This window comes from Mixophyes fleayi, chromosome 5 (genome assembly GCF_038048845.1).
Source record: "Mixophyes fleayi isolate aMixFle1 chromosome 5, aMixFle1.hap1, whole genome shotgun sequence".
In the NCBI taxonomy this organism is placed as follows: domain Eukaryota; kingdom Metazoa; phylum Chordata; class Amphibia; order Anura; family Limnodynastidae; genus Mixophyes; species Mixophyes fleayi.
This window is the reverse complement of record NC_134406.1, coordinates 208,550,070-208,571,551: the sequence shown is the minus strand read 5'-3', so window position 1 is coordinate 208,571,551 and position 21,482 is coordinate 208,550,070. Positions and strand designations below refer to the sequence as shown.

The window sequence follows — 21,482 nt, the reverse complement described above, 5'->3', positions numbered from 1 at the left end:
GCTCATCTCTAATCAGAACCCATCTTGTTAACAGCACCTGAGTTTATGCATTCCCGTGATTTCCCTCTAAACTTAGGCCTAACAATAACTCGTTACCAACCCCCCCACCACCACCACCAGTCCCACCCCATCCTTACCTATCCATCTCAGAGCCACCTACTTTTGGTCCCCATCCTATCTACCCAACGATATAGACAGATTCTCATGCTTTTTGGTCCACAGTCTCAACCCTATCACACAAGAATCATATATCAGTCTAATGCTCCTTCCTAAATAACATTTCTACCTTTTTGTATTTTGTCATCACTTTGTGAATTGAACACAAGTTTTAATTACAGTTATTCTATAATCCCCTGTGAAACCACGCAGTGCGATTTTTGGACTAGTGCAAATAAAGCGGACAGACACTCGCGATCCATTGCTCTATAGGCATACTATGACCTTTCACCCTCCCACTGCCTTACAGTTTATTTACATTTATTGTTCTTGTTTGTTTGTTTAGCATATGTTATTGTATGCAGTGCGTATTCCTGCTAATAGGAACATGCTTACATAAACCAGACAGGGTATACTTTTCAGTGGGAAGGGACTTGTACATTCCAGTGATCCTACACCCAAAGTAAAGTAATCCAGTTGTGAGAATAGTTTTTGCCTTTCATACCTTCTGTATTACAAGCATTGTGGTAGCACTACAAATAGGAAGATGGATGGGAGGTGGACTTTAACTGTCAATATTAGACACCTCAGGGGAAAGCAATTTATTTACAAGTGTATATGTCCAGACAGTTGCTTTCAGGTGGGACCCTTGTGGGATACCTGGGTTTCCGACGTAGAGTTGCTGCACTTTTCATATACCGGGTCTCCTATTGGCATGCGTTATACTTACAATTGGGTTATGATATCAACATTATACTGACTGCATGACTTAATGTATTATTTTTTTTACTTGTGGTTTATTTACCTTAAATTGAGATGTCATAATAGATTCATTAATATGTTTGCATTTTCTGTTGGTCATCCACAATGGAAACACCTCAATCATTCAAAAATCAGTTTTGGTTATACACTGTAAAAATAAATGTTCACAGTAAGAGACTACATAAGTATTATGTGGGAGCTAGTGATCAAAGAGTGCTGACATATCTCAATGACAAATCTGCATGTAATTATTTCCTTAAATGTTATAAGGTGTGATATTGTATAACATTTACAAATAGGGAGTATTGCATGGACACTTCTAACAGCAGGCTTTCTGCCATTGCATATTTCTCAGTTCCCTTTAATCAATTACTTTGTGTGCTTTGGCTGAAAAAATGAAAATTTAAAACGATTACAGAGAACAACAGCCAAACCAACGCTCACTAAATCAATCATTTCAATAAACTAACACGAACTTGTATCACAGACAAAACTTTCCAAACAAGGGAGGCTGGGAGCAGCATGTACCCATAAGTCCAGCACAGCCCTACATGGAAACGGACCTCAGGTTTCCCGTTATCTGTCGCAAGGAACAACTGCAGAGGCAGGGTTGCTACCACACACAACTAAGCAAAAAGTTTGAGGAGAAGGCAGCTAATCTAGGAGATATGACGTCATGTGGACCTCAGGGGGAGGAGGAGGTGTGGAGAGGAAGGATGAAGCAGAGCAGTTCTACAGAAAGGATCTCCAGCCAGAGGGAGGATCACATTTATACAGGATCCCATCGGTACTGAGGAATCTGGCTGAGATTATTTTTTCTGTTACCTCCAGACTTCTGCAGTAAGAGTTTCCTTTCAGTTTCACGTTCTCTGGGTCCAGTTTATTTTCTAAGGGCTCCTGGAAGAATTGTATGAAAGTTTTCTTTGTAGTAGTAAATGAATCCAGACCTAATGCGGCGGTCAGTAAAGGCTGCTGCTGGACCCACCTTGTGGACTGTACTCTTTGTGACATTAAACGTATGTGTCCTGACAGAGGCCACCCCGCAGCTCACATACCACCGGCCTGCGCAGAGGGGCAAGTAAGTGTCATTAGCTTTTCTCCTTATTATATTAGGATGTTATCAGTGGGCTGTATTATATAACTGTTACATTATTACAATTCCACTTTCACACGCGGCTCAATGGAGGGAGAGGAGGAGAACCTGAGTGGTCTTAGGCAGTGTTTCTCAAATCCTTCCTTCAGGGACCACTAACAGTGCATGTTCTCCAGGTCTTCTACCTGGAGAACAGATGTATTCATTACTGACACATTAGGAAAAGCTCCCGGGAAATACTAGTTACTTAATTCGTGATTCTGCGATGAGATCGGGGAGACATGCACTGTTATACATCACAGAGGTCCGATCTGAGAACCACTGCTGTAGTAGATGGTTATTCTCTTATGTTATATTAAGATCATAGTACTCTTTAGTGTTGCTAATTATTCAGATAAGCGCATCTTTATTTACGTTGGTCCCAGTTTAAAGATTGCTGGACTCTTCCATTAAAATACACATGTCCGCTGTGTAATATGATCTCAGGAATTACACAGCATAACTATATGTGGTCTATAATTGCCTGTGAACAGAACTTAAAGTACTGTGCTTATACAATTCAAAATAATGTTACTACTCTCCTGCAGCTACTTGCTATCTTTTCCTGTCATTCATTGTCTTATGTATCAAGTTAATCTGACTTAAGGTGCTGTAAACTAGTGATTATGTTTTATTTGAAGTTGGAGTAATTTTACATTGACAGTTCATTTGTAGGTATAAAAAAGGGTAATGATAAAAACTAAAATGATCTGCAAACAAGCAGTTGATATATCTTAATTTTTTTATTACATTGATAAAATGAAATTATATTCACCAAATATATGTAAATATGTTTAATTGGCTAGATCTTACCCCTCTGCTAGTGACTATATAATGTTACATTATTCACAGTCTTAGGGGTATATTTACTAAACTGTGGGTTTGAAAAAGTGGAGATGGTGCCTATAGCAACCAATCAGATACTAGATATCATTTATTTAGCACATTATTTAAAATGACAGCTAGGGGTAAATGTATTATAGTCCGATTTTGCAAAGCCTTTACAAGCCAGCGCCGCTTTAAATTTTAGCTGTAAACTCGCCGATTTCCGGCGACTTGACAAAATCGGACTATAATACATTTACCCCCTAGAGTCTGATTGGTTGTTATAGGCAACATCTCCACCTTTTCAAACCCGCTGTATAGTAAATATACTCCTTAGTTTCTATAAATACTATTTTTATTTTAGATTATATGCATATATTAGATCTTACCACCTCTGCTGTGCACACCTTCATACAGTGGGAGGCAACAGGACATTTTTTTTAGGGATCTCAGAAGTGTCCCTTGGTTCCACAAGAGGGCCACACAGTACCTTTGTGAAGGTACATCGGATCACATTATCAGATCAGAGAAGCAGGGTGATGTATGCACACACCCCAAAAGTAGATTAACTTATGGCTGGCTAGCCAAGTTGGTGTATAGACATAACCATTCAACTACGGACCAAGCTGATACAAACTGTTAGTATGGCTGTTGGACCGCCTGTTTCCTAAATTTACTGTAATGTCTGATAGCTGGCTTTACATGTTTCTGTCTTGTCTTTTATATATTGACCTACCACCTCTTCTTGTTTCCCCTCCAGTTTCTAGACTTTAGTTTCCCCTCCTCTCTTAAAAATCCCACAATCCTTTCTTTGTTCACGGTTAAAGTAATATCATACCACATTTATAAAGTGATGTCATAGACAGTACTCTCCCAGGACAGCTCTTCATAGAAAGTTCACTGAATTTTTCTGTAAATCACCCATTTACGCTGTGTAAGGCATTATTTGACTCTATACTACTAATTGAGTCCCCATGAATTCCTCTGTCCTACAAATGACTTTAGATTCTAAGAATGTAGCAGAAATGTCTGTTGTTTGCTGGCACATCTCCTGCTTATTGTGCTGGTTCTCCTCCCTAGGAACTGGTGTGCGTACATCGTGAACAAGAATGTCAGCTGCACAGTGATGGAGGGGACTGAGAGTTTTATCCAGCCTCAGTACAAATGTGCCTGGAACCAGATCCACTGTCAGCCAACACTAGCGTAAGTGATTGGGAAGTCATTGGGTGGAAAGTAAAAGTCTGTGAATGACATTACGACCAGTGTTAATTAGGAAAGGTTTAGTTAAGTGACACACAAACTTTACAGTTATAAAGAAACCTCAGAATTCTAGCCACTGTTTAGAGAGAGGTTTTTTTTTGTATGTGTTGTTTACCTTTATTCTAACACAATGAAGGTTGTGCATTTACTGTGTTCCCTGGAAATATAAGAGTTTAAAACAGAACTCTTTAATAAAGAAAATACATCATGTAGGGTAATCTGGAGTATTCATATTTCAACTTTGCATATAAGAGATCTGAGTCCAGAAGCTCTGCCTTGGCTTGAGCATAGCACATGTAAATGAGATAATTTTGTGGTGACTGACTCATATGTGTTCTAGTCAGTATACTGTCTGCAGTATCTTGGTATAGAAGCCCAATGACACATCTCTTAGGTTGAAATAAGGGTTTGGTCAGTAATAGTTCTTCCTTAAAATGTACATTAAATGTTATTGTTATTTTTCTATGGTAACTAGATTTTTGTAACCAGTTCTAATTGCTTGTCCATTCTGTTACAACTGTCATGTAAAAATCCAACATTGGGAAAGAGGGAGGGTAGAAAAGGTAAAACACAGAGGTTTGAATATTGACTTTCCTGACATGAGTGGACAGTAGTGTCCAGCTGGCTGCGCCCTTCTCTCTGGGTCACTCCCCCTTCATCGTTTTGCAGTGTGCTCCCTCTTTCCTCTGTGCAGCCCTTTTAAAGGTTGGAGGGCCACAAATGAGGCCCTCGCACAACATAAGGTTGCCCATCACTGCTCTACACTGCATATTGTTTTCAAGTTTTGCATTATATACTTTCCAGATGGCTTACATTGTGTGTTTGGTTTTTTTTTTCCTTCATTGTTTCTTAGTTTTTTGTTCTTTGTAATTGCAATCTTTCATATATCATATATATTTCATATATCTTTGTTAAACCATGCTCACGCCAGGCAACCCAAAGTCAATGACAACTTATCTACACCCTACTTTGTGGTGCAGTTTATAGTCTCTCATATGTCAGTGCTTCCAGGTTGATATCTTTGCTTCTCCAAGCATTATATATTCACAGAGGGTTCTCTAAGGCACACAGTTCTGAGAAAATAATGGGAGATTTTCTTTGCTGTCCTTGATGAATGGGATCCTTGATGAAGTCACATATTGCTAATAGTGAACAAGAGGTAATCCCAACCTTCAAAAACCACAATTATGCGATTCCGACAACAAAAGTAATATCATGCAGTGTATTAAGGCTGGTCACCTACTGTAAATTGTCTGATGGTGTTACCAATTAGAAAGGTCATCAGCCAGTAAGCATTTACAGTTTCCAACACTCGCTATATAAAATACAAAAACTGAATCACTCATAGCCCTTAATTGGAAAAAGACCTCACCTCCATCCCTTTTGGCTCTCAAGAGGCAGATTTGGCACGTGGCCGCTATGGAGGAGATTATGTACTACCTCCACGATAGAGACCACGTCTTCAGTCAAGTCTGGTCTCCATGGCTAGCCGTGGAACACACCTTCCCCCCTCAACGCTCCGCGTCCTCCGACCTGACCCATGTGCGATGACCCTAACTCTTCCCGACACATATCTCACCCTCTGCTATAGGCTCAACACAACCTAATTACCCTCTAAATGCTTACAGTGTTTATCTTTGTGGTCCTACCCCCCTCACCCCCTTCCCCCCCCCACAATCTCTTTTGTTCTTACACCCATTTTATATTACTCTTTAAAAATCTAAAAAACGGTCATTTTTGTCTAAAGGTTTCCTAATATGCGATACACCACAATAACTGTTGTGATTTTACTGTGTATGCTACACAGTGTTATCGTTTTGCTGTCTGTATTTTCTTGATTGACCACTGAAAATAAAAAATTATAAAAAAAAATAATACAAAAACGGATGTGGATGGGAAGGTTGGGCAGTTAAGTGAGGAGAAAAGTGGTTTTCTGCTGTCAATATCTGCCCCTAAATTGAAACTAGTTTATTGGTTACCTGGCTGCTCAAGATCACCATAGCTAGGGAACTCTGCTCCCAAGGATTATGCTGTAAACCGATGTTAATTAAAAAAACTTTGTCTGAAAATATCTGCGTAATGTTGTACCTATATAGAAGATAAAGATAAATAATAAGTTAAAGGAGAAGTCCATTTACGTAGATATTTTACCAGTACACCTCCCCTCCCCCCATTAGGTGCCCATGAACCCTTATGTTCAGGACCTTTCTGGTAGCTGGTTAATGGCTTGTTGTTCAGCCATGGATGACTGAAAACACTTGAAACTCTGCTCTTCTGACATATTGTGGCTCGCGATGTCTCCAGAGCACTGATTGGTCAGTGCTATCAACTCACAACAAACCACAATGTTTTGAAAGAGTGAAATTTCAAAATACTTTTGTAGGGAGAATCACTTGTTAAACATCTGCTTGGAGTGAGAGTATGTCTCAAACTGACATCTATAGGATGAGTGTTCACTAGAGATGCTTTAGAATTTCGATAGTTCAAAGACCCCGAACATGATCCATATATAGTGGTCCGTAGAAAATGATTCATACTTGAAGTTTGCATTTGTAGGTCATGGTCGAGATTTACTGATTTGAGGTTCGCCATTTACAAAAATTAATGTTTTTATTTATTTATTTTAAAGCATTAATTAAATAATATATTTTAGCTAATAAAGTATTTTAACATTTTTCTTATTGTGACCAGTGAACATTGCTGTGTGCTATGTGCTTTGCAGTGCTCTGATTTAAGAAATGTTTAATTTTAAGCTAGAACGTGCAAACAAGCTATAACTTGTATGAATAAAAGAAAATTTTGGTTCTCAAAAATTTGAGAAGTCCTGGCGGATTTTTAAAATGTTTATATTGATTTGCTGAACTGGTTCAAGCATCTCTTGGGATTACATTTAAAATAGTTTTATGGGTGGACATTTCCTTTAAGGTGAGTGATGACAGGGCTTGTCGAGATGGTCTCAATAGATTTTATTCCATTTTAAACTCTTCTGTGATTCAATCCAACCAAACAATTCATTTGGGAATAAGGGATATGAAGCTATACAATTGAGGCAAGGTTATTTTTCTGAAATATGGGTTCAAATAGAGTGCTTAGAGTTTGCACAGTACACTTAACACTCACAAAATAACCTAAATAACCAAAATAAGTCCTTGTTGAATATTGCTGCATATAACCATCACTAATTGCACTTTTTTGCCTAATACATTTTCGAAATAGTTAAAAGATGATGTAATATGACCACTATGGCATTATTTAAGCATTATTCTTTACTAAGAGTCTGAGGGAGGCATGGTTCATAGGATCCTTTTATACTCCTGCACTGCTAGTCTCCAGACAACATGTCTAAGAGAAGAGTGTGGGAGGTTCTGAAGAGCTGCTGCCTGATTGACTTGTTGAGTTGAGCTATGTAGCAATGCACAGCCAGCTATGCATTAACCTACATTCGTGTCCATGGAAAATCACCATTGTTAAAACCTCTTTGTATGTTCATTAGTGTCTGATAGTGAATTGGCCAATAAGTACTTTTACATTTTATAGTCTTGTAATTATTTTATTTTTCAATTGACTCTATGTAACATATGTTTCCATGTAGTGAAGAATGACACTGAATTTTCAATATAGTTTTTTTATTGCAGTAAAATTCCTCTCAAAACAGTAACTATGCTTTTATTTATATCTTTATTAATAAAGACCGCAACTGTCAAAGCTTAATCTGTACCTTTTTTTTATAGTCACTTTTGTCAGCTTTTGAATATAAAGTAATCCACATTCTATTTAGGGTAATTTGTAAGAACTGAGTTCTACAAAATGTAAAAAAGTAGTGCACTGATTTATTTTCATGTAAGACTAAAACAAATGCAGCATTGTCTACATAATATGTAAATTAGGACCCATAAATCGGAGTTAATTGTTTCCTTGCATCAGTAGATGGCAGAGTTAATGGACATTTTTTAGGTCATAAAACATGCTCCTCCTATTGGTCTGTATGAATATTGTCTATGACGTAGATACTAATTGTGCTCTAGATCTTGCAGTCATGAGGATAAAACCTCTATAGTCTGTGCTGAGATTTCTATAGTAATATATAGTATAGCAATGTTTGCACACCACATCGCCGGCAATTGAATTCCCCCCCTTTAAATTACACCTGAACAAGCAGTGTAGTCATTACTTATAATTTGGGAGTTTTTATGTAATTCTCAAATAGCTCAATGGTGTGTGTAGAGGAAAGTCTACAATAAAGTGTTCTGCGCTAATTTATAAGCTACATACTAAAATAATGAAGAAAAATAATAATAAATGTAACTTAAAAATTCATCTTGTCAATCAATACCTGGTTTTCAAACTGGCTCATTTTATGTTGCCCCTTGTCGCTTTCTGATCAAACATAGAAAACTCTTCTTTTAATAAAGTTATATTTAGGGAATTTGATCCTATAATCAATTCCCTCTCCTAAAATCAGCCGAGAAGGGAGGGTGATGTTTATAATATACCTCTCAACTTTCGCCATCGAGGTGGGACAGAACTGATTTGAGGGGACTGTCCAGCCTTCCCGATTATCAGAACTTTGTCCTGATTTGGGGACAGTTGGGAGATAAGTCCCACTGTGTGATGCATCTTCAATGCCATGTGACATTTCTAGTGGCGAGGAAGGAGCCTTAAACCAAAAAAAGCGTTAATTCATCAAGCTTCATGTTTTCTAAATTTTGTATTGGTCTAGAGAAAGGTAAAAAAAATAAAAAGTCACCTGAGGAAAATTTATTCGAGATTTCATATATAGCAATTCTGTTTTTTTTTGTTAGATTAGTTGCTTTCAATTATGTTCTGTATTACACACCCAATTTTGTACTAGAAAGGCATCCTGTTTATTTGCAATTGGTGAATCTGCTATCACTCCTTTCCTTGGTACTGCATTCCATTGGTTTTATTGCCAGACTATCCTAACAGTGAAAGCTGATTATGAAACCACCTTTCTTCCAGATGCTGTGAATGTCCCCTACCTAGTTCCACTTCTGGGTAAAATTAAAACATAATTTATTGCAGTGAATGGCATACTATGTCATAGAATGTTTTTTGCAAGCAGATGTCCCAAGCTATTCACAGATAAACTGATAGAGTTATTTCACACACATCCACTTAATCCTTAGCAATGGCTCACCATTCACTGCAATACACTCTGCTCCATATGTATAAAAAGCTAATCTCATAGCCAGAGGCCTGTAATAAGGCAAATCATCATCAACACCATTTATTTATATAGCGCCACTGATTCCGCAGCGCTGTACAGAGAACTCATCCACATCAGTCCCTGCCCCATTGGAGCTTACAGTCTAAATTCACTAACATGCACACACACACACACACACACACAGACAGAGAGACAGACTAGGGTCAATTTTGATAGCAGCCAATTAAACTACTAATATGTTTTTTTGGAGTGAAGCAAAAGTAAAGCAATTGATTTAAAAATGCTAAATTTTCTTTTACCTAATTGGTAGATCTTGTGAAGCTTAAAACTGACAATATCACACAACTGCTATACCAGTGTTGGCTAACCTCATACTTGCCAACTTTTCCTCGCTGACTTCAGGGAGATCCTTGGGGAGGTGGGCGTGCGGGGGTGGGGCTTGACAAATCGCATCATTGTGGCCATGCCCCCTAAATGATTGTCATAATTTTGGCCAATTACAGCAGGGGCAGTGCTAAGATGACGCAATATTTACGTCGTTAAGCCCCGCACCCTCCACTTCTCTATTGTGGGGGCGAGAACCGGGAGGTTGCCTTGCTCTCCCTGGAGGTCTCCCAGAAATGCGGGAGTCTCCCGGACATTCCGGGTGAGTAGGCAACTATGCATTAAAGAAAAGCAGCTAATGAATCTCTAGAGACTGAAGTGTCTTTTACATTTCTGTCTCCATTACTGAAGTCATGTTGTCTTATCTGTCAGTCGTTGATTAAATCTTGGTCTCCATGAAAATGGCCACCTCCATAGGCATCAATACATGGACATAGGACACAATTTCTGAACAGTGTCATCATGCCACAGATGGCAAAGCCAACCACGTCTTGTACTTGCTCAGCATCAGGGAGAATGCCAGACTCTTCAGGGAGTGAGGGAAATCACCCCTATTTCAGGGAGTCTCCCTGACATTCAGGGAGAGTTAGCAAGTATGGCTAACCTGTGACACTCCAGGTGTTGTGAAACTACAAGTCCCAGCAATAAACTGCAATGTATTGGCAAAGCATCCTGGAGTTTCACAACACCTGGAGTGTCACAGATTAGCCAACACTGTGCTATACAGACACCTTATGGCAGTTTAAGGGAGGAGAATTATGTCACTTACCTCCTCAGGCAGTAGAATGTGTAGGCTATATAAGCAATTGTGTTATTGTGGAGTAGATGCATTTCCTTATATTTGTCTATGTTGAAAGATATCAGCCATTGTGTGCAAAGCTTTCTGTAGGAATGTAAACCCTAATGTTTTAGTGTTATCTTCAAATATTAATACATTTCTTTGAAGGCCGTATACTTATTGTTTAGTGAATGTAAGGGGCAGGACTGATCCCTATGGTATACCACTAACAACTATAGCCCAATGTGTAGTGCACTTATTGTGCAGGTTAAGTGTCAGTTGGTCTAATGAGAACCAAATAGTTTGCATCAATGCCATTGCCAAGATCCATTTGCCAGTAATGTCTTAACAGAAGCTAACAACATTAGTGTGATACAACTGACCCGTCATAAAACCATATTGAGTCTTGGATATCTATATATTCTATACTTTATTTTCATATAGCATCTTAATAGCACTTCAAATATTTTACCCACAACTGTAGTCCGATTACCCAGTCTAAAACTTCGAGGTTGTGAATTTAAAAAAATATATATTTAAATAAGTGGAAAATACTTTATTTTTTAATAGAATGGCGGGACAGAGCATGTGGAGGGAATGCATCCAGGACTGATAGGTAAAGTCAAGACTACTATATTAGCAGGGGTTGGGTATATGTGTATATGTTTGTTTGAGGGTGGGGGGTTGCCACCCTTGGGTGATACATAGGAGCCCCTTACAAACTTTTTTATGTGGCTCAAATATATATAGTTACACATCTACTGTAAGGCAAATATTTTCAACATAAACAGTGCACTTTATATTTCATATCACTCAATTGATTATATGTTTTCCACTTTATTAACTTTTCTGCTGCCTTCTGGTGGAAAATAAACATATATTAAAGCTGTTTCCAACCTGTTTACTTCTGAGTTCCATTTGTAGCTATATGTATCAATGTAATATAAAATAAGTCTTAGCTCATACATCTGCTTACACTACAATATAACTTACCAGGCAATCACAACTACTGTTTTTTGTTTTCTTGTACTTTGATGTAACAAAGTCGTTAGCATGCTAGTGATACAGAGAGATTGATAAGTTACTTTTTATTAACCATTGTGTAATTTGGTGAATTACATAGTGATTGGAGTGGACGTCTGATGTAAAGTCCAGTATGATGATACATAATATTGAACTTGGAATCAACAACCGTAGCTCTTAAACTGTAATTCATGAATGCAAACATCCCATTATTGTTTTTATATAAGCGACTCAAATGGAACTTCAGTGTGAACGTTTTATTTGCGATATTAGCTGTCATCCAGCGAGTTCTGCAGTTGGATTTCCCTTAGTCTTTCTCTACCAACTCTGCTTATCATCTGAAACACTGTCTTTTTGTTACAGTCTCCAAATTAATATTTTCCATTCTAAATGTAATTCCTACATTTGGGATTTTTCTGTTGTCAGCGCTTCAGGCACTGCATCTGATTAACAAATTACTTTCCAGGGAGTGCATGATGTTTACTGGCCACAGTTTCTTTAATATACAAAACATGAAATCCAAGTCTTCAATGCACAATGATCTATTATTTGTTTAATGTCTACTTTCCATTACTTGTCCTTTTACATATTCACCAAGTCTTTTGAACAAATGTGTGTTGTGTTTTATAACTGTTTTTTATTCCCTTTATTTTTATGCTTGGATCTCTTCATTAGATCCTGGCCCTGATTGTTGTATATGTTGGCGTTTTACCCTGGCATGTGCAGTATATTGGGCAAGGTTTGGCCACTAGCTTGATGGTACAAGTTTCAGGATTGCACAGTGCTCCAGTAAAGTTTGTATAGAGGCCTGGCATGTCTAACAGCTAGGAGTTTTAAGGATTTCTCTGAGGACACAGGAATTCTAATACTCCGAATTTTTCAAATATGTTATTTTGTTACTAAATGGTTTGTTTTGCAAGCTCTTTATATATAAGATGTGTACCATGTAAAGGTTTTGAAAACCATACTTTGAATTAAATATTTCTTGTTATCATTTTGTTGACACTTTCCCAGGAAACAAATAAAAGTAAGATAATGGTGAGATAGAAGCCACTACTTTGATTTTTTCTTGGAGAAAACACAAGGTTCGATTTTTATATTTTGACAAAAGTGTATTTATATTTTAAACAAATCTGGATCTGTAGAAGACTGACATGTGTTTAAGCACTGCATGTCTGTTTCGCTAATATCTCAATCAGGGTAGAACTAGACACCTGCTTTGTATATAGGATAACAGTGCCTATTTTGGGTGCGGCACCAAAACTGTGGGAAGGGAGTACCCAGGAGGAACCCGAGCTTTACCTGTTGTACGGAGTAACCCAGATGCTATATATATATATATATATATGTGTGTATATGTATGTGTAGAGATATATATATATATATATATATATATATGTCTATGTGTGTATATATAAAAATAATGGTCCTTCTGTCACTCATGTTTGTACATGTCTTCAGTAGGTTGTTAATGCTTATCAAGGTGGGTTTTTTCTCAGCTAAGACCATGTACAAACATGTTTGCCGTGGGCTTTATTTAAGATGAATATATAAATTTACCCTATTGTATTTGTGGATTGGTACAGCTAGAAATATGAGAGCCATTCCTCTCAGTACTTCCCTTTCTCAATATGAAGTGGAAACATGACTCCAACAATAACTTCAAAGGGAATTCAGTGAAAATGATACTATAAATCGTAAATTGCTGCTGGAATTCTCAAGTTTCTTGTAACATCCCACTGTGTTTATAATGTGTTTTCACAATGTAATGGCCACATTTTGACATTTATTGTTGACATGTCTTTTATGTTGTGTAGATGGACTGTTGTGAAATATATCTTTTGGATCTTCTGGACAGGTTTCTTTCCGTGTTTTTAATCTTTTATATCACATACATAACCTCCTGATGTGATTGTATCATAAACAAATAGTGGGGATCATGCAGATTTTTTCAAGGCAACCAGGGTGGTATCTTACCAGATGGACGTCTCTTTATTATTCTTTACATACATTATTATCTTTACATTAACATACATGGTTGCAACTCTATGCAAAGCCCCAGAAAAAGGACATATTTCATACATTTAAGCATTTCCTTTTCTTGGAATGTTAATGTATGGATCTGTGTATACAACACTTCTCTTAGTATGTTAAATACAGGAATTTATGGCTCTGTCATCAGCTGTGGCAAATAGATGATGTGTATATCTCTTGGGTCCATTGCTTTGCAGAATTTTCAGACGTATTCTAGTTAACCAATCAATGTGCTTATTTTGGCTTATATTAATTTCTTGAAATCATTCCCCCAATATGCCTAAAACATATGCCCTCAAAGCCATTCAATGATTTCTATGAAAGTCCCCAAAGATCTAACGCGTATTGGGAGAGGTACTATAGGAATCCTACAGTCACTCTGGAATGTGCTACAGAAATAACTGAAACTGAGGACTCCTATTGGTATTACTATGTACATTTCAGAAGCCTGCAACTGTTTTGAATGATCTTAAAATATCCCTCTCCCCTTTCACTGCTTCCCTGTTTTTCCCATTCTCTTTCATCTTGCATCAGTGCAAAACTTGTCTCTGAGTCACCTACTTATCTGTTTCCCTAAACCTCACCCTTCCTTGCTTAACTATTACTTGTATACATACAGCATCTTGTTTCCTTCCCAGCTCCAGACCCCTCTCTTCCCAAGTGTTGCTTAGATCTCCTGACACATGTCTGCCCCATGATAGTCTGGGTTCCTTTTATACTGACCATATATGTCACTTTGTTTGTAGCATCCACTGTAGCTAACTTGTTTGGCTATAATGCCTATAATGCCCGTACTCTACAGGAATACTAAAACGTAGATGTTGTATTTGGCTAAAAAATGCTTAATATCTTGCAACCCCATTACTATGAATATACTATATATTGTCTTTTACCTGAACGCGAATTAATTTTTATTTATCCTATTGTAAGTCCACCATCTACCATCTGTCTGTGTTTATGTATATGTATATATATATATATATATATATATATATACACACACACACACAGTGGTCGAAGTGGAAATTTGGAAGTGCTGTTATGGAACTTCCACTTTGAATTGAACGTCCGGGCCCTCCAAAAGTTTAAATGATGCAAGGCCTTGTGTCCCCCACCTCTGCTGCATCAAATTACCTTTCCACCTCTCCCTCATGTCTTCTTTATGTATTTACATTTTCCCTCATATCTGCATAATATTATAATAAAACTTTCCAAAATATCCCCCTCATTTCTTCCATGTTACCCTTTCCCTTATCTGTTTCCTTTCTCTGTTCCTATATGCCCCTATCTTCATTGCAGGTATCCCCCTCTCTCCCTCCCTATCTGCTCTCCCCTGGGCCTCACATCCTGCTTCTCTTGTTTCTCTCTTCCTCCTTGATCCTCTCTATCTATCCCTGTTCCTGCTCCCTCTCACTAGTGAATTCCCACTTTTGCCCCTCCTCCATCACAGTGCAGCCTCCTTCATAACACTGTGCCCCCTCCATTTCACACTGTGCCCCTCCTTATCACACAGTGCTCCTTTCATATCACACTGTGCCCTCTCCTTATCACACTGTGCCCCCTCCTTATCACACTGTGCCCCCTCCTTATCACACAGTGCTCAGTTCATATCACAATGTGCCCCCTCCATTTGACACTGTGCCCCTCCTTATCACACAGTGCTCCTTTCATATCACAATGTGCCCCCTCCATTTCACACTGTACCCCCTCCATATCACACTGTGCTCCCTCCTTATCACACAGTGCTCCTTTCATATCACACTGTGCCCCCTCCTTATCACACAGTGCTCCTTTCATATCACACTGTGCCCCTCCTTATCACACAGTGCTCCTTTCATATCACACTGTGCCCCCTCCTTATCACACAGTGCTCCTTTCATATCACACTGTGCCCTCTCCTTATCACACTGTGCCCCCTCCATATCACACTGTGCCCCCTCCATATCACACTGTGCCCCCTCCATATCACACTGTGCCCCCTCCTTATCACACAGTGCTCCTTTCATATCACACTGTGCCCTCTCCTTATCACACTGCGCCCCCTCCATATCACACTGTGCCCCCTCTTTGTCACACTGTGCTCCTTTCATATCACACTGTGCCCTCTCCTTATCACACTGCGCTCCCTCCATATCACACAGTGCTCCTTTCATGTCACAATGTGTCCCCTCCATTTTACACTGTGCCCCCTCTTTGTCACACAGTGCTCCTTTCATATCACACTGTGCCCTCTCCTTATCACACTGCGCCCCCTCCATATCACACTGTGCCCCCTCTTTGTCACACAGTGCTCCTTTCATATCACACTGTGCCCTCTCCTTATCACACTGCGCTCCCTCCATATCACACAGTGCTCCTTTCATGTTACAATGTGTCCCCTCCATTTCACACTGTGCCCCCTCCTTGTCACACAGTGCTCCTTTCATATCACAATGTGCCCCCTCCATTTCACACTGTGCCCCCTCCTTATCACACAGTGCTCCTTTCATATAACATTGTGCCCCCTCCATATCACACTGTGCCCCCTCCTTATCACACAGTGCTCCTTTCATATCACACTGTGCCCTCTCCTTATCACACTGCGCCCCCTCCATATCACACTGTGCCCCCTCTTTGTCACACAGTGCTCCTTTCATATCACACTGTGCCCTCTCCTTATCACACTGCGCCCCCTCCATATCACACTGTGCCCCCTCCTTGTCACACAGTGCTCCTTTCATATCACAATGTGCCCCCTCCATTTCACACTGTGCCCCCTCCTTATCACACAGTGCTCCTTTCATATAACATTGTGCCCCCTCCATTTCACACTGTGCCTACTTCATCACCCTGTGGCCCTCCTCCGTCGCACTGTGCCCTCCATTATCAACCATGTTGTGACCCTCCTTCATCACCCTGTGCCCTCCATCACCCTGTTTTCCCTGCTGTCCCCCTCCATTTCTACATACCTTTCTTTGAGCTTCCTTCTCCTTTCTTCTATTCTTCCTCCTGTCTTCTTTCTCCTGCTTGACCATGGGAGCTGCATCCCGCAGCAGCTCCCAGCTCCTCTCTGTGTCGCTCCTCACTGACAGTGTCGGGACGTGATGATGTCATGCCCGACACTGACAGTGAGAATTGGACCGGAGAGGAGCTGGGAGCTTCTGCCAGATGCAGCTCCCATTAACAAGAGGGGAAGGCAGACGGAGCGGAGCACCTCTCCAGCTTGGCGCTCCCCCGCCTTTCTTTCCCCGCTAACAACCGGCCCTGGATGCTCCTGAAGTGGGGCGGAGTAGTGCCGGTATATACTGCCCCACTTGGAGCAGTATATGCCGGAAATTCCCATAAAGGGTCATCTTGATTTTACTTGGAAATAGTTTTCACAGATTTGTGATTATGGGTGGCTCTTCCAAAAAATCTTATCTATAAATCTTGAAAATGAATAGTGCCATGCTTGAATTTTTCCTATGAGTTTTAAATTCTACAAATTTTAGTCTAACTTCAAAATGAACAATTTAATATGCTTTGATTAAATTGACTGAAAGGAAAAAAGCAATTCGTTTTTAGAAATGGAATCTTGTGTTCTTTTTTTTTTTACATATTTTTCAGGGCGCTATTTGTAGATGATGACCATGTTTTTTGGTAAGTTTGCTCGGAAAACATTCTCACAAACACATTATTGCAGGGAATTGCAAACATGCATGATACTGTGATATAGTATCACAGTTTAACATTCATTTAGTACCAGCTCATCTGTTCTAAAATAGGACACATTCTTTCTAAACGGTTTATTGTATTCTAGTCAGTAACTAATTTTAAGTTTACTGAAAATGACACCAAAAATATGAATGGAACTTATGTTGTATATAAAGTGTAAAAAAGGGAATAGAAAAGAGATGCAGTGTATATAATTAGAGTTATAATTATTTTTTTCTCAAAGAACCAGATTTTATACCATCACACATTCCTTATAGACACAAGGTTTAAGTATACAGGATTTTCACTCATACCTTGAGTCCTCTGTAGCTGCTCATGAGCAATGTTTTTAATTCAGTTGTATGCAAATATTTTGGCACCACTGTTAAAATTATTATCCTTTATTAATAAAGCGCCCACATATTACACAGCACTGTACATTGAGGGAATCATGATACAAAAAAATAACCTGAAATAACATGAAACAGAATATAAAGATGGCTCTCTCCCAATGAACTTACAATCTAAATATTGCATGGTCAATGCGTCTCTTAGGGCTCTTATACACTGGTGTAAAAATACATGCTTTTATTAACATTTCAGTGTCCCCCATACCCAGCAACACTTGTGTTTGTAGCTGGGGGTGTGTGCATTGTGGAGCCATCTTTTGGCCGCTGCTTGCTCCATTTACTTGCGCTAACTGCAATTGAAAGCATTAGAGCCAATGGAGTGACACCTCTCCCCTGACTGCAAGTGCTCATTACCACTGCATGTCAAACATTATGTATTTGCTGAACTTAACAGAACAAAAGAAAAAATGGTGAATGGGGCAGGTGAAAACGTTTGGGCAAGCTGTCAATCTGCAACACCTCTGCTTGCTGACATCACCACTTTGTAACACCTCCTTTGTAAGAAATCACAGCTTACAAATATTTCTTGTAACCAGCCAATAATTTTTCTGTTCTTGCTTTAGGAATTTTTTACATACCCTTACTTACAGTACTCTTCTAGTGAGTAATGTTCCTAGGTCTTATTGTATGCACTGCATGTTTGTGATCTACGCACCAATTTTAAGTAATATTAAAGTCTGGGGATAGTGAAGGCTATTTCAAAACATTAATGGTTTATTTTGTGGTATTTTTTGGGGTGATTGCCTCTGGGCCTTTTCATCATTTCTCAGCACTTTCTTTCAAAATGTTTCTGGTTTCTGTAAACATTGTCTTGCACACTTCAGATGTTGATTTTTGTGAGGTCAATGATCGATGTGGGCTGGTATACGTTGGAATGCTATACCGCCACTTCTCTTTCTGCTTTCATTGTAATATACTATCAAATTCCATTCACTTACATACCGCCACTTCTAAATTTCCACTTCGACCACTGGATGAGGTCATAGGATGGTTTATCTGACAACTGGGTTTGTCAGATCTTGCTTTAACTTCAACAGTTCCACTAACTTCCATCTCTTAATGATGTTTCTGACATGGAAATTCCAAGCTGCACATATTTAGATATCTTTTTATAGCCTTCTTCTTCTTCTTCTTCTTGGTGACAATCAATTATCTTTATTTTCAAGTCTTCTGCAGCTGCTTAGATGAGCCCATGGTTGTTGAGAGTAAGTAAAACTTCCTGACAGCATAGAAGGGTTTAATTCTATATCTGAATGAGTCAATCAACTGTAAGAGGTACCCATACTCTTGTAAATGCCATATTCACTGTTTTATTTTGTTTCATCTGTTAAATTCAGTAAACTGTGATAATGAATAGGCAGAAATATATCATGTTGAAGTTTGTAACCTGCAGAAGTATTAACTTCTTTTTTTCTATGCAATTTCACTAGGGGTGTCCAAATGTTTGCATATTACTGCAGTTTATGGGGCATTGGAATTGGTCGTTGAGTGGTCTCCTTCCCCTTCTTCTTCCACACTCTTGTCACTGTTTACAGGTTTCATCTTTCCTGATCTGTCTCTTTCTTTATTTATTCTGCTGCCGGATATGTATAATACCATGTGAACCCAGTATGGGTCTGTTAGAAAAACAAAAGCAAACTATATTTCTATTGAAGAGCATTAACTTAATTTTCATCCATGAAGTAATTCCCATTTGTAAAGTTCTGCAGAGGATGCTGGCTCTATAAAAAATCTTTTAAAGTAAGTTATTTTCTATGCTTTAGAGAGTGTGATCTATTATTTTATGAGGGTTTTTTACCTGTCATATGCTCTGGGGATATTTGGAAATGGTAATACAGGTAGTGCATGTTACTATAAAACAGTGATAGGTACCCTGATACACGTAAGCAGGGGAGGGCTGGCAAATGTTAGCCTGGGGGGCAAGACTAAACTCAGCAGCCTATTTAAATGGTAAAAAATGCAGGTGACCCAGCCCAAGGTAGTCCTCTATGGGACCTTTCGGGAAGGGGGGGGGGAGATGCCGCCTACCACCTAGCCCAGACTGCCCCTGTACTTAAGGGGCTTAGGGATATATTTACAAAACTGCAGGTTTGAAAAAGTGGAGATATTGCCTATAGCAACCAATCAGATTCTAGCTGTCATTTTGTAGAATGTACTAAATAAATGATAACTAGAATCTGATTGGTTGCTATAGGCAACATCTCCACTTTTTCAAACCTGCAGTTTAGTAAATATACCCCTTAATTTCAGTAATAAGTAAAAACAATACATTTAATCAAAGAAAGAGACACCTCTCTGTAATAACATATCAGCATTTTAAACAACTGATAAAAACTAGATCAAATCTGACAATAAAGCAGTAAAGAGCTGGAGGTTACATGCGGCCCTAGGGCCGCCTGCTGCCCGTCACAGCTATAAATTCTCCTATTAGATATGACCATAAGCAAAAACATATTTCCCCAATTTGGAATAGGATAATGAAGAAATGGAAACTTCCACTATAATGAAATACAGCAAGTACAAGTGCTGTAATGTGATCTGTAATGGTTCCCCTGTGTCTGCATTGTTACTATAAATATGCAAGATGCTATAAGACTTAAGGAAGTTACATGGGCAGGCAATGAGCAGCAGCTTAGATACTTTTAGACATGTTTCTTTTCTTTTACAGCTTCCTCTTACCAGTATCTATATAAAGATTTGTTTTTAAGCATTAAAAGTGATGTCCATCTCAACCTTCAACATATTGGTGTCTACAGTATATAGCAATCACATGGATGTTCCCTAGGATCTCCTTTTGTACCTTTTGGAACTACCACATTTGTTTTAGTCCTCTAATCTCTGAACTACCATTGGCTAATTTTTTTGCGTATCTCTGTGGGGTAAATAGGGTTATTAGGGCTATTTAGCATGTAAATATGTGGATCACTGGCATGTCTAGCACTCCAAGGGTTATCAGGCACAGATATAATCCAGAGGGGGGTGAGGGGAATGCTTATGGTCTCAATTTGCAACATATCATGAAAAAATAGTGACCCTTTCAGAATAGTCTGATGGTTGAAATCAGTCATGGAAGGATCATATTAATTTAGGTTCTCTGAATTTGTATTATATATATACTGCGATTTCTAGATACTTTTTCAATTGTAATTCTGATAAATGTTATATTTTTGCTGGGATTTTTTCAACATGCATTGTCATCATGTCACGTACAGCTGTATAAATAGAAAACTTTGTTCACATAAGAAATAATGAAAGTTTATATAAGCTTGGGATCTTTCATCTGATCATCCATGGTGTATAAACCATACATAAACACAATCAAATCAAAATAACAAAAATCTACATTGTTGTAAAGAGCACCTTTATGATTTATGTTGTTTATTTGTGTAAGTAATGCTGGGTACACACTACAAAAATTTTCTCCCAATGTGTTATCTTTAACAATTTTACCAACGACTGCAAAAAAAAAGTCCCGATTAACATGCCGATTCATGTGTACACACGATGCACGTTTTACAAGGCTTACCTTCAGGTGCTCTTTCTTGTAGATGATACAAACAATAAAATAGTAGGTGTCCGCCTACATGGAAAATATAAAATTGAACATTTTTGTTGCATTTTTTTAATTGCGTGTTCTAGTTTTTGTACATCCATACCAGAGACTATAATTAAAAAAATACAATTTACACCTAACCACTATCTAACATTTACTGTTAAAACTGTTCTTTACCAAATTCTATGTTCAGCAAAGTGTTGTTAATTATGGCTTTCTACTCCTTCATCAGGAGTTGCTCTGAGGACAATGCCTCCTTCCATCCTAAATTTACCTTTTAACCACCCGCTCCTCTAATTTTATTC

The 21,482-nt window shown here is 38.6% G+C and overlaps 1 protein-coding gene across 1 annotated transcript in view; it reads left to right on the top strand.

The window, feature by feature from the left end:
• The first annotated feature begins 1,492 nt into the window (after window positions 1–1,492).
• Window positions 1,493–21,482, top strand: part of EMILIN2 (elastin microfibril interfacer 2) — a 47,752-nt gene continuing 27,762 nt past the window's right edge. The window contains exons 1-2 of the mRNA XM_075213371.1: window positions 1,493–1,996; window positions 3,956–4,078. Of these exons, the coding sequence (XP_075069472.1) occupies window positions 1,854–1,996; window positions 3,956–4,078 (266 nt within the window). The 5' untranslated portion in view covers window positions 1,493–1,853. The remainder of the gene's footprint in view (window positions 1,997–3,955; window positions 4,079–21,482) is intronic.